This window comes from Gobio gobio, assembly GCF_949357685.1.
Source record: "Gobio gobio genome assembly, chromosome: 6".
Classification (NCBI taxonomy): Eukaryota; Metazoa; Chordata; class Actinopteri; order Cypriniformes; family Gobionidae; genus Gobio; species Gobio gobio.
The window spans coordinates 62,893,834-62,907,046 of record NC_137102.1 but is presented as its reverse complement, the minus strand read 5'-3'; the positions used below and the strand labels follow the sequence as shown (position 1 = coordinate 62,907,046).

General features: G+C 44.2%; 1 protein-coding gene across 1 annotated transcript in view; it reads right to left on the bottom strand.

The window, feature by feature from the left end:
* The window catches only part of LOC307128613 (myomegalin-like), a gene marked incomplete at its 5' end in the record, with an annotated part of 97,389 nt that overhangs the window by 39,844 nt on the left and 44,332 nt on the right, over positions 1 to 13,213 (bottom strand). Inside the window, 5 exons of the mRNA XM_079820527.1 lie at positions 1,710 to 1,948; positions 2,032 to 2,086; positions 4,691 to 4,926; positions 8,987 to 9,180; positions 9,330 to 9,562. Of these exons, the coding sequence (XP_079676653.1) occupies positions 1,710 to 1,948; positions 2,032 to 2,086; positions 4,691 to 4,926; positions 8,987 to 9,180; positions 9,330 to 9,562 (957 nt within the window). The remainder of the gene's footprint in view (positions 1 to 1,709; positions 1,949 to 2,031; positions 2,087 to 4,690; positions 4,927 to 8,986; positions 9,181 to 9,329; positions 9,563 to 13,213) is intronic.

Below are 13,213 nucleotides of genomic sequence, written 5' to 3'. Positions count from 1 at the left end.
CTCCATGATGTTTTCTAGTTTTCACAGCGTCTCGTGGCCATGATGTTTTCTAGTGTTCACTGGTGTCTCGTCTCCATGATGTTTTCTAGTGTTCACAGCGTCTCGTCTCCATGATGTTTTCTAGTGTTCACTGGCGTCTCGTGGCCATGATGTTTTCTAGTTTTCACAGCGTCTCGTGGCCATGATGTTTTCTAGTGTTCACTGGCGTCTCGTCTCCATGATGTTTTCTAGTTTTCACTGGCGTCTCGTCTCCATGATGTTTTCTAGTGTTCACTGGCGTCTCGTCTCCATGATGTTTTCTAGTGTTCACTGGCGTCTCGTCTCCATGATGTTTTCTAGTGTTCACTGGCGTCTCGTCTCCATGATGTTTTCTAGTTTTCACTGGCGTCTCGTCTCCGTGATGTTTTCTAGTTTTCACTGGCGTCTCGTCTCCATGATGTTTTCTAGTGTTCACTGGCGTCTCGTCTCCATGATGTTTTCTAGTGTTCACTGGCGTCTCGTGGCCATGATGTTTTCTAGTGTTCACTGGCGTCTCGTGGCCATGATGTTTTCTAGTGTTCACTGGCGTCTCGTGGCCATGATGTTTTCTAGTGTTCACTGGCGTCTCGTGGCCATGATGTTTTCTAGTGTTCACTGGCGTCTCGTCTTCATGATGTTTTCTAGTGTTCACTGGCGTCTCGTCTCCATGATGTTTTCTAGTGTTCACTGGCGTCTCGTCTCCATGATGTTTTCTAGTGTTCACTGGCGTCTCGTCTCCATGATGTTTTCTAGTGTTCACTGGCGTCTCGTCTCCATGATGTTTTCTAGTGTTCACTGGCGTCTCGTCTTCATGATGTTTTCTAGTGTTCACTGGCGTCTCGTCTCCATGATGTTTTCTAGTGTTCACTGGCGTCTCGTCTCCATGATGTTTTCTAGTGTTCACTGGCGTCTCGTGGCCATGATGTTTTCTAGTGTTCACTGGCGTCTCGTCTTCATGATGTTTTCTAGTGTTCACTGGCGTCTCGTCTCCATGATGTTTTCTAGTGTTCACTGGCGTCTCGTCTTCATGATGTTTTCTAGTGTTCACTGGCGTCTCGTCTCCATGATGTTTTCTAGTGTTCACTGGCGTCTCGTGGCCATGATGTTTTCTAGTGTTCACTGCCGTCTCGTCTCCATGATGTTTTCTAGTGTTCACTGGCGTCTCGTGGCCATGATGTTTTCTAGTGTTCACTGGCGTCTCGTGGCCATGATGTTTTCTAGTGTTCACTGGCGTCTCGTCGCCATGATGTTTTCTAGTTTTCACTGACGTCTCGTCGCCATGATGTTTTCTAGTGTTCACTGGCGTCTTGGAGCGCAATAAGTGGCCGTATCGTATTCAAATAACTTGACAAGTTGCATCATCTAGTCAGAGATAAAGCTTCGGTCTTCTAACGATTCTAAAAAATGACTCAGAGTCGACTCTTACTTTTGAAAGAAAGTAACTATATATACGGTGCACTGTCATATTTCAAACTATGCAGGATGTTTTTGTTCACTTAGATCTATGTTACACACTACATGAAAGGTACATTTCAAAATTCCATGATAGGTGCTCTTTAAAATATAAATGACATGTAGTAAACAAGAATCTCATTGTATTGAGTACCCCATACATATAATAAACGCTTTGACTTTGTTTTATTTGTGTGAGTATAATATATTGTTCTGTGTGTATAAGCAAAGATATTTACCGTCTTTGGGCTCGGGCTCCGTCTCCTCCTGTGCAAACTCACTGACGGCATCCACGTCTGAGCACAGCTCCACATCCTCATTGGTGGAGCCTCTCTCGTCAGACACGAATGAGATGCAATCTGATTGGTCTGTTGTCTCGGAGGGGGCGTGGCTGCTGCAGGGCGTGTCAGGGCGCTTCTGTAACCGTGTGTGGAGAGACTTGATGATTTGATCTTTGTGTTGGAGCTCCTTACTCAACCTGTTGAAGACCGGAACACGATCAGCTGCGATCATTAAAGTGAAGTGAAGGAATGCGTACAGTATTCCAGAGGAGAGCCTGACCTCAGCGCCAGCAGCTCATGGCCCGCTTTATCATCTCGCTGCTCTGAGCGATCACCTGACAACAAAGACAGTGTGTGACTGTACGACACAATCGGGAAATTACAAAGAACTTCATCGTTGCCCGGATGAACGACTGCATGTGTGATTGCTGACTGTGTGTGTGCAGGGCCGTTTCTAGCCATTTTGACGCCCTAGGCGAAATCCTTATTGGCACCCCCAGCCAAATCTTAAAAAGCAAATGGTATTACTGGTATTAATTTTAATCCTTATTAACAAATACATACATACATACCATTTTGGAACTGTAATCCTTATTAACAAATATATACAAATACAATTTGGAAACTACGTATAAAAGCTGTTCCAGTCACAAGAAAGTAACAAGAATAGATATTAATTCAGTGTGGTCTTTGTTTCTCTTTGACGCTTGAACTTCCCCTTTAACCCTTGTGTTGTGTTGCGGGTCAATTTGACCCGTTTTGATTTTTAAGTTGTCAGAAATATCAGTTAACCTATGTTTTTTTTCTTTAAATTTTGTGACTTTTTCTCATTTAGGGTCCTGAACATGCATGCAAAGTTTCAACACGCTGATGTGTTTTTACACACACACACACACACACATTTACTGTTACGTTCGTGATGTTCACGGGTCAATTTGACCCGCATATTTTAATGTTCTAAGGCAATTGTAGAGACCCAAAATAATAACATTCCTTGGTTATATTTTGTTATTTTAGTTTTTTACTAACCTATGAAGCTAAAAAAGTTTGCTTTTCCCCATTTTTTCAATACAGCAATATTTTTTGTATGCCACAAATGGTAAAAATGAGCTATAATTTCTTTTTTCAATCTATCTGAAATACTATCTAACCTTCATTGTTTTTCTTGAAATTGTGTGACCTTTTCTCATTTAGGGTCATTAACATGCGTGCAAAGTTTCAACATGATAATGCGTTGTGAAATGTGCATATCAAAATGTTATACACTCTTGCTGTTTGTGGGTCAGTTTGACCCGTATAGGACAGATATTCAAAAGCAACTGTACAGACACAAAATACAAAACACTTTGTGTGTCAGAGCTCTTCAACTATTAACAACTTCATGAAGCAGTGTTTTGAAATCGGCCATCACTGTATAAGTCGTAAAAGTAAAGTTTAAAACAAGTTATAGAAGTTTATGAACATGAAAATATATAACATATATATTTTTATATTTTATATAAAATATACATTTTACAAAACATGTTAAATTCTAAAACCTCAAGAAAATCAAAGCTAAATATCTGAACAAATTCTGTACCAAATTTTAGGTTGATATCTCAAAAAAAAAGAAAAGCGTTTTTGTGCAGTACCAACGTTTTCCACTAGATGACATGTAGACTCTTCGATTTCCATATATGGTTTGAGTGATCTGAACGTTATATTTTCATACTTTTCAAAATATCTATGTGGTAGACATTCTATTGAGAAGTAGTTTGGGCAGTAATGTTAATATTTGATTTGAATTCAATCTCTAAAATGCATATAAAAAAACATATGGAAAGAGTCAAAACGTGCGTTATAGTTTGGCACCGCATCACAAATGACAAATCTATTGCTATTTATCTCCTGCTCTGTCATCTCTTTTGAAAATCAGTCACCAAATATGAAAATTAGAGTCTGAAAGCTTTAAAATGCTATATAGTTGGTCAAGATTACTTTAGGTTTAGACTAAGATAGGATTGTTCTAAATGGATAAAGGCAAGTGTCCTAAGGGCCAATCTTAAAAATAAAAATAAAAATGGTTAAAAGTATTTTTATAAATCGTAAATTCAGATATTTATTCTTTGTAATGTGTGAAAAGTATTGATATTAAAAGTTAATTATTTGTACCTGATGTGTTTTTTCATAGTGTGATTTTTGGGGAATTGTATTGAATCCAATTAGGGTCAATTTGACCCGGACCATAAGGGGTGTAACCAGCGGTTTAATAAAGGATAATAAATATTGTGAATTAGCACATTTTATTATACTATTTTTAAATTGGCCGTTGAAGTTTTATATGGGACAATTACACACTGATCCTTCAACAATGCATTAGCGCAAAAACACACCTTTTGGAGGTGCAAGTAAGAGAAGAAAGCTTAATAGAGTCTAAATATAATGATATCATGAACTGCTAAAGTGAGTGTGGTTTACATCTTGCCTCTATAATACACACTGAGCAATATTACACTATCTGCCCATTTCACAGCGGGATTTCTCGACTGCCACAAATACGGCCCGAACAAAATACAGATTTTTGCACTTTTTATTGTACCTGTTTTTTTAATTGGCCTTTGAATTTAGCTTTATTGTGTGGTTAAAAAAAAGCGTTACCTTGCCAAAGCTTTGACCGATCTCTGATCTGATGGTGTTGAGCGCTCCAAATGCAAACTTTACATGCAACATTCAGACAGTAATGGACAGTTCTCTGATCCAATAGTGTTAGGGGAACCAGTGGAGGCGGCAGTCATATTTCAGGGTGGCATTGACACCCTTTACACACATTCACACCCCTGATATGCGTTCATTGGCGCCCTTCAGCTGATGGCGACCGCCTAGTTCGCCTATGCCTAAAAACGGCCCTGTGTGTGTGTGAACGCGTGAGTGTGTGTGTGTGTGTGTGTGTGCACGCTCACGTCCACTGATTTTGCTGCTGACTCTCTGAGCGAGAGAGGAACTCTGGGAAAGCTGCTCCCGGAAGCTCTGGCCCATGTAGTAATCGATGTCGTTGGCGCGCAGCAGCTCCTCGAAGGCTTTGGTGGTGTCGCTCAGGTGCTGTGTGAGGATGTGGCAGACGCCTCGGCCCTCTCGCATCTTCTGCCGCAGGTGGGACAGCTCCCGGGCCTGAGCCTGGATCAGCGTGTTGTACTTCCTGTACAAACAGGAAGAGGAAAGGTTTGGTGCTTTACAACAGAAATATACGCTTTGGATTTTGCACTGTTTCAGCGTTTCAGCGACATCAGCGTTTTTTCCAGAATGGCTATACAGCTGAATAAAATTATGCTGCATTATTTTCCTGTTTAACACTGTAAAGCTGCTTTGAAACAATCTGCATTGTTAAAAGCGCTATATAAATAAAGTTGACCTGACCTGACCTGTTTAGGGTTTGTCCTCGAGCTGTCAAGACCACGAAGAGCTTGTTATTAGGCAAGGCAAGTTTATTTGTATAGCACATTTCATACACAGTGGCAATTCAATGTGCTTTACACAGAAATGAAGTTAAAATATTCTTAAGTGAATTAAAACAGTTATAATAGGAATGAAAAGAAATAAAGATGAAATCCCCTTTCTGGGGTGGAAGAAAATGGAGAGTCAGGTTTACTTTAAAAATATTTGTCAGGTAACTGTGCGTTTAAACCCTACCCTTACAGACAAATCTTCCTGGACAGAACACCAGGGCTATCTCTTTGTTCGACCGTCAGAGCGGATCTACACGGATCTTCCTCTTACCACCAAGGCTATACAGATCTATCCGTCAGAGCGGATCTAAACGGTCCTTCCTCTTACCACCAAGGCTATACAGATCTATCCGTCAGAGCAGATCTACACGGTCCTTCCTCTTACCACCAAGGCTTTACAGATCTATCCGTCAGAGCGGATCTAAACGGTCCTTCCTCTCACCACCAAGGCTTTACAGATCTATCCGTCAGAGCGGATCTAAACGGTCCTTCCTCTCACCACCAAGGCTTTACAGATCTATCCGTCAGAGCGGATCTACACGGGTCTTCCTCTCACCACCAAGGCTATACAGATCTATCCGTCAGAGCGGATCTACACGGGTCTTCCTCTCACCACCAAGGCTATACAGATCTATCCGTCAGAGCAGATCTAAACGGATCGTCCTCGCACCGGACGGAGTACTCAACTTTGGGACTTCCCCATATTGGCTGTCTATTCTGTGGTTTTTCCCCTCTAGCGTCATAAATTCACACTGATTTCGTCACAGAGTCAGACTTCCCCTATGGTTTATACCTCAATCTTAAATTTTAATTCAAAAACAAATTCAGCTGATTTGCTTTGGGACTTCCCCATATTGGCAGTCTATCTCTGTGACTCTTGGTGCGCGCACTAATAATCTGTCGGACTTCTCAGTTCAGATCTGACCAACTTACCCAAGGCCAGCCGGGCGGACGCTCGCAATAGCGCCCTGTAATTACCCTTGATATCCAACCAAAGGCGGACAGCTCAAGTGCCCTATTTTTGGACTCCCGGTTCTTAGACTCCCAGGTCTAATTAATTCGCTAATGAATCTGATGGACGTCTCCGTACAGATGTGATCTCTTCACCCAAGACCAGACGAGCGGACACTCCCAATAGTGTCCTCTCTTATTGGCTCTCAATAGCCCAAAACCGGCTCACAGCACGGCCTCCTCGCCCACGTGATATCTCAAAATTCTCAAAATTTTAATCACGTTGTATTTACCACAGAATCAATCATCCACCTATGGTTTATCCACCCCAATATTTATCACTCCCCGTCTCTCAACTCTTCCACCTAGACTATTAAGGGGCATAGCTGTCAACCCTCCTGTTTTTCCGGGTTTCTCACGTATTTTAGCTCTTTTCCCACTGTCTTCCCGTTTTAGTATTTTCCCATAAAATATCCCGTATTTTTACGCTCTGATTGTGTTAATTCAGAACACGCAACTATCTGTGTCTGTGAAGTGGCTTGCATTTGCACCAGTCCAGCAGGTGGCAGTGCACAGACAGTAGCTTAGGCCAGTGTTTCCCAACCGGGGTGCCGTCTGACGAGAGCAGGGGTGCCGTGTAAAAGCCTTTGTGAACATTTATAATATAACAAAAGATTTATCCATGCTTTATTCAATGCAAATAAATGCTGTTCATTTAACTTTCTATTCATTAAAAAATCCTGAAAAATAAAATGCATCATGGTTTCCACAGCTGTTTTCAACAATGATTATAATCATAAATAATCATAAGTTTCCTTTTCATCAAATGATCATATTAGATGGATTTCAGAAGGATCATGTGATACTGAAGACTGCAGTAATGATGCTGAAAATTCAACTTTGATCACAGGAATAAATGACACTTTACTATATCATTACAAATTAAAACATCTGTGAATATATATGTGAATATATTTTGCAATATAAATGTTTTAACAGTATTTTTTATTAAATAAATGCAGCCTTGGCAAGCAGAAGATACTAAACATTTAAAAGGCTGTCAGTTAACACTGCATTATTCCTATTCTTTATTGTCAATAAATACTCAAATATAGATGGCTGGAAAAACACAAACCATATATTGTCGCAATCGTGTTTGTTTGTCACGTTTCGTCAGTCATAGCGATTATTTTTATGCAGCTGCTGCTACAGCGCTGAATGCCTTTGGAACGTGACGGTTTTACTTCTACGAAACAGATTTGTTTTTTTCTTTGAGAGCGCGCCCTATGCCTTCGAGTATGAATTAGTGTTGCACGAGAGTGTTAGCACTCCATAGTGTTCAGATCGCCTCGTTTCTGTATACGAATAAAATGACAGGTCATGTATAGATTATTTTGTGTCTTTGAATTTAAATCTAGATTTATTTAGGTTGGCTTCTACGTAAACGAACTTGCTTGTGTAACAGACGTAGGCCAGTAAGAGCGGTGCGACTAGACGCCGGTTCCAATCCCACACGGAGCGGGTCGACTAGGACCGGTGCGACCCGGTAAAAGTGTGGGGGACGAATGTACGGTTTATTAAAAGTGCGGGGGACGAATGTACGGTTTATTAAAAGTGCGGGGGACGAATGTACGGTTTATTAAAAGTGTGGGGGACGAATGTACGGTTTATTAAAAGTGCGGGGGACGAATGTACGGTTTATTAAAAGTGCGGGGGACGAATGTACGGTTTATTAAAAGTGCGGGGGACGAATGTACGTTTTATTAAAAGTGCAGGGGACGAATGTACGTTTTATTAAAAGTGCGGGGGACCAATGTACGTTTTATTAAAAGTGCGGGGAACGAATGTACGGTTTATTAAAAGTGCGGGGGACCAATGTACGTTTTATTAAAAGTGCGGGGAACGAATGTACGGTTTATTAAAAGTGCGGGGGACGAATGTACGGTTTATTAAAAGTGCGGGGGACGAATGTACGTTTTATTAAAAGTGCGGGGGAAGAATGTACGGTTTATTAAAAGTGCGGGGGACGAATGTACGTTTTATTAAAAGTGCGGGGGAAGAATGTACGGTTTATTAAAAGTGCGGGGGACGAATGTACGGTTTATTAAAAGTGCGGGGGACGAATGTACGGTTTATTAAAAGTGTGGGGGACGAATGTACGTTTTATTAAAAGTGCGGTGGACGAATGTACGTTTTATTAAAAGTGCGGGGGACGAATGTACGGTTTATTAAAAGTGCGGGGGACGAATGTACGGTTTATTAAAAGTGTGGGGGACGAATGTACGTTTTATTAAAAGTGCGGTGGACGAATGTACGTTTTATTAAAAGTGCGGGGGACGAATGTACGGTTTATTAAAAGTGCGGGGGACGAATGTACGTTTTATTAAAAGTGCGGGGGACGAATGTACGGTTTATTAAAAGTGTGGGGGACGAATGTACGTTTTATTAAAAGTGCGGTGGACGAATGTACGTTTTATTAAAAGTGCGGGGGACGAATGTACGGTTTATTAAAAGTGCGGGGGACGAATGTACGTTTTATTAAAAGTGCGGGGGACGAATGTACGTTTTATTAAAAGTGCGGGGGACGAATGTACGTTTTATTAAAAGTGCGGGGGACGAATGTACGTTTTATTAAAAGTGCGGGGGACGAATGTACGTTTTATTAAAAGTGCGGGGGACGAATGTACATTTTATTAAAAGTGCGGGGGACATGTCCCCCCCGTCCCCCACGTAATCTACGCCCATGTTGACAGCTATGTTAAGGGGTGCGTGTCTGTTTGACGGCGCGTGATGCAAGCTCACCCAGGCCAGGTGGCACATTGGCCCTCCTCTGGGCCGCTCTTTCCCTCCAGCTTGGAGCTCTGGATCTGCGTCTCCAGCAGCGCCACTCGGCCCACCAGCTCCTGCAGCTCACGGCTGGGTCTCTGCGGCCCGTCGGACTGCCAGCCCTCGTCCTCCTCCAGACCGCTGTGAGCCGCCTGAAACGCCCAGTTCACCTGACAGGTTCAGACACAGAGTCGGTCATCAGAAGACATGAATCAACTGTTAGTGTCATGAAGGTCGGAAATCAACGATCCAGATAAACATATACGATCAAGCTAGTGTGATCCTGCTGTACAGTGAGCAGCAGATCCACGGCCGGTACCTTGCGGGGTGTGCGCTCCAGGCTGGAGGCGTAGTCGGAGGAGGTGGAGAGCGAGCGCAGGCGCAGCTGCAGGCCGCGGATCACTTTGTGGCAGCGAGAGAGCTGAGCTCGCAGGTCCTGCACCAAACACTGCAGCGAGGACGGGTCGTCCGTCTGAGGGCCGTCACTGTCGCCATGCCAACCGCAGCGCCTGCTCCCCGTAACCGAGAGGGACATCTCCAACTCATCAAACTCTGACCAACAGGGAAACAAACACAAAGATCTACACTAGAGTCTCATCCAGTGCTAGAGACAAACTTGTGCACTGTGATGGAAATATTTGATATAATGGCCTCAGAAGTGGTAAGAGGATTATTTAACATAAAACTACAGAAAAACGCAGACTAAGGGTGTTCAGGGCCCGTATTTATAAAGCATCTGAGAACACTGCTAAGAATTGACTTAAGAGTAAAAAAAGTCTTGGCTCAAAGCTGTGCTTAAAAGTTAGTTATCAAGCATCTCAACCATACTTTAAGTGAAGTGGAGGACTAAATCTGAAGTGTCAGTCTTAGAGTTGATTCGCGACACTGCTGTGCCACAAACGGGATTTTGGATGATGTCATAGGCATAAACCAATCACTGAATAGATGTCCTTATTTAAGAATATTCTCAGATAAATTCACATTGAATGGTGAAATTCCTAAGAGGAGTATACATTCAACACACATTTGACAATAAATAATTTTCAAGAGAATACATTATAATATACACATCTGAAAAACGTTTTCCACCAAGTCCTAATTAAATGTTTAAAACTGGTGTGCTGTAACTGACCTGCCTATATATGGCCTAGATTTTTGGATATAATCAGCCATTATGGATTCTAAAAGAAAACCGAACTGGCGGGAGGAAGAAGTGATCGCTACTGCTTGCTGAATTAGTCAAACAGCGGAAACATTTTATAAAAGGCAAGTTCAGCCCAACATTATCCAGCGCTGACAAAGATGACGCCTGCTCTGTCCAAACGATACTGTTTGATTAACTGCTCATTGTCAAACATTTCAAAAACATTCTTCCTCTTCTAAAAAGATTTGCGCACATCTCTGTTTCCTCAGTGCCATCACAAGCCCCTACTGGCAACTCCTAACCACTGGAGAGACCTCTCGAGCTCTTAAAGAACTGGGAGAGGAAGAGTAATTCTTAGCTTTAAGACATTTGATAACTTGCTTTTATACTTAAGTTTGAAAGTAGGCGCAAATTTCATGAATTCTCAGTACTTAAGACTAAAATGGCACTTTAAGAAGCTTGATAAATACGGGCCCTGGCCAAAGACCATGTAGACATACCCAAAAACGTGCTTAACACACTCATAGAACAGTCATATGATTACCTCAGATCATTATAAACAAATCACCAGAACCAATCACAGTGAAGAAGGCTTGAGTAACATTGATTTTCAATCAATTGTAAGAAACATAAATATACATGCATCTTTCTGTTCTGGAGACTCATTTGGTTGTTGTGACCACTGATCTCCCAGCTGTGAATAAAACTTCATTTCAGCAAAGAGCAACTTGGGAGTGGTGTGAGGTATATCTGCTGCAGCTGAGGAATAGAAGTACTAAAGATTCTGCGCCCAATAGATCACAGCAGAGGCAGTGATAGTGTTATAGAGCCGTTCTCGGGGTGAGGCTGTAATCCGTTAGGGTTAAGGATCCTGCAGAGACCAGATACACCTGAGAAGGACGGTGAGAGTGTATCTGTGTGCTCATGTGTGTTTGAGTTAACGCTGGTGATAGTAGCTGACACGTACCGGCAGGCTAAGCGGACTGCAGCCCGGGTGGTTGTGGAGGCAAAAACTCGGGCCTGGGAGGAGTTCGGTGAGGCCATGGAAAAGGACTATCGGCTGGCCTCGAAGAGATTCTGGCCCTACCAACGCTGTTTACAGTGGCGATGGGCGGCTGTTGACCTCAACTGGGGATGTCGTCGGACGGTGGAAGGAATACTTCGAGGATCTCCTCAATCCCGCCATCATGTCTTCCATTGAGGAAGCAGAGGCTGGAGGCTCAGAGGAGGACTCGTCCATCACCCGGGCTGAAGTCACCGAGGTGGTCAAGAAACTCAGGCAAGCACCGGGGGTGGATGAGATCCGCCATGAGTACCTCGAGTCTCTGGATGTTGTGGGGCTGTCTTGGCTGACACGCCTCTGCAGTATCGCGTGGCGGTCGGGGACAGTGCCTCTGGACTGGCAGACCGGGGTGGTGGTCCCTCTTTTCAAGAAGGGGGACCGGAGGGTGTGTTCCAACTACAGGGGGATCACACTTCTCAGCCTCCCCGGGAAAGTCTATGCCAGGGTACTGGAGAGGAGAATACGGCCGATAGTAGAACCTCGGATTCAGGAGGAACAGTGTGGTTTTCGTCCGGGCCGTGGTACACTGGACCAGCTCTATACCCTCTACAGGGTGCTGGAGGGTTCATGGGAGTTTGCCCAACCAGTCCACATGTGTTTTGTGGATTTGGAGAAGGCATTCAACTGTGTCCCTCGCGGCATCCTGTGGAGGGCGCTCTGGGTATGGGGTCGGCGGCCCCTGCTTAGGGCTGTTCGGTCCCTGTATGACCGAAGCAGGAGTTTGGTCCGCATTGCCGGCAGTAAGTCAGACTTGTTCCCGGTGCATGTTGGACTCCGGCAGGGCTGCCCTTTGTCACCGGTTCTGTTCATAATTTTTATGGACAGAATTTCTAGGCGCAGCCAAGGGCCGGAGGGTGTCAGGTTTGGGGACCACGCGGTTTCGTCTCTGCTCTTTGCGGATGATGTTGTCGTGTTGGCCTCCTCAAGCCAGGACCTTCAGCATGCACTGGGACGGTTTGCAGTCGAGTGTGAAGCGGCTGGGATGAGGATCAGCACCTCCAAGTCCGAGGCCATGGTCCTAAGTCGGAAAAGGGTGGTTTGCCCACTTCAGGTTGGTGGAGAGTTCCTGCCTCAAGTGGGGGAGTTCAAGTATCTAAGGGTCTTGTCCACGAGTGAGGGAAGGATGGAACGGGAGATTGACAGACGGATCGGTGCAGCTTCTGCAGTATTGCGGTCGATGTACCGGTCTGTCGTAGTGAAGAAGGAGCTAAGCCGTAAGGCGAAGCTCTCGATTTACCGGTCAATCTACGTTCCTACTCTCACCTATGGTCATGAGCTTTGGGTCACGACCGAAAGGACAAGATCCCGGATACAGGCGGCCGAAATGAGCTTTCTCCGCAGGGTGGCTGGGCGCTCCCTTAGAGATAGGGTGAGAAGCTCAGTCACTCGGGAGGAACTCAGAGTAGAGCCGCTGCTCCTCCACATCGAGAGGGGTCAGCTGAGGTGGCTCGGGCATCTGTTCCGGATGCCTCCTGAACGCCTTCCCGGGAAGGTGTTTCGGGCATGTCCAACTGGGAGGAGGCCCTGGGGAAGACACGCTGGAGGGATTATGTCTTCCAGCTGGCCTGGGAACGCCTCAGGTTCCCCCGGAAGAGCTGGAGGAAGTGTCTAGGGAGAGGGAAGTCTGGGCATCTCTGCTTAGACTGCTGCCCCCGTGACCCGGCCCTGGATAAAGCGGAAGAAGATGGATGGAAGGATGGATGTAGTTTTATATTAACAACTAGGAGTTGTTTTGAATTGTCCGTGGTGAAGTCAGATAAACAGATTGAGAATTTCTCCGATAGCACAGAGAGAAATGAGAACACATGAAAGCATGTGAAACCTTATAATCACAGTTTTAGGGCTATGAAAATTGAGCCCTACTTTTAGTTGAGTGACCACATGTGACCCTGCTCAGGTCGTGATCATCGGCTCCAGTGTTGCTCATATTGTCATGCTGATAATATCATTAGTAATGAAAGTAGAGAGTGCAGACAGAAGCACTGGTGTGTGTGTG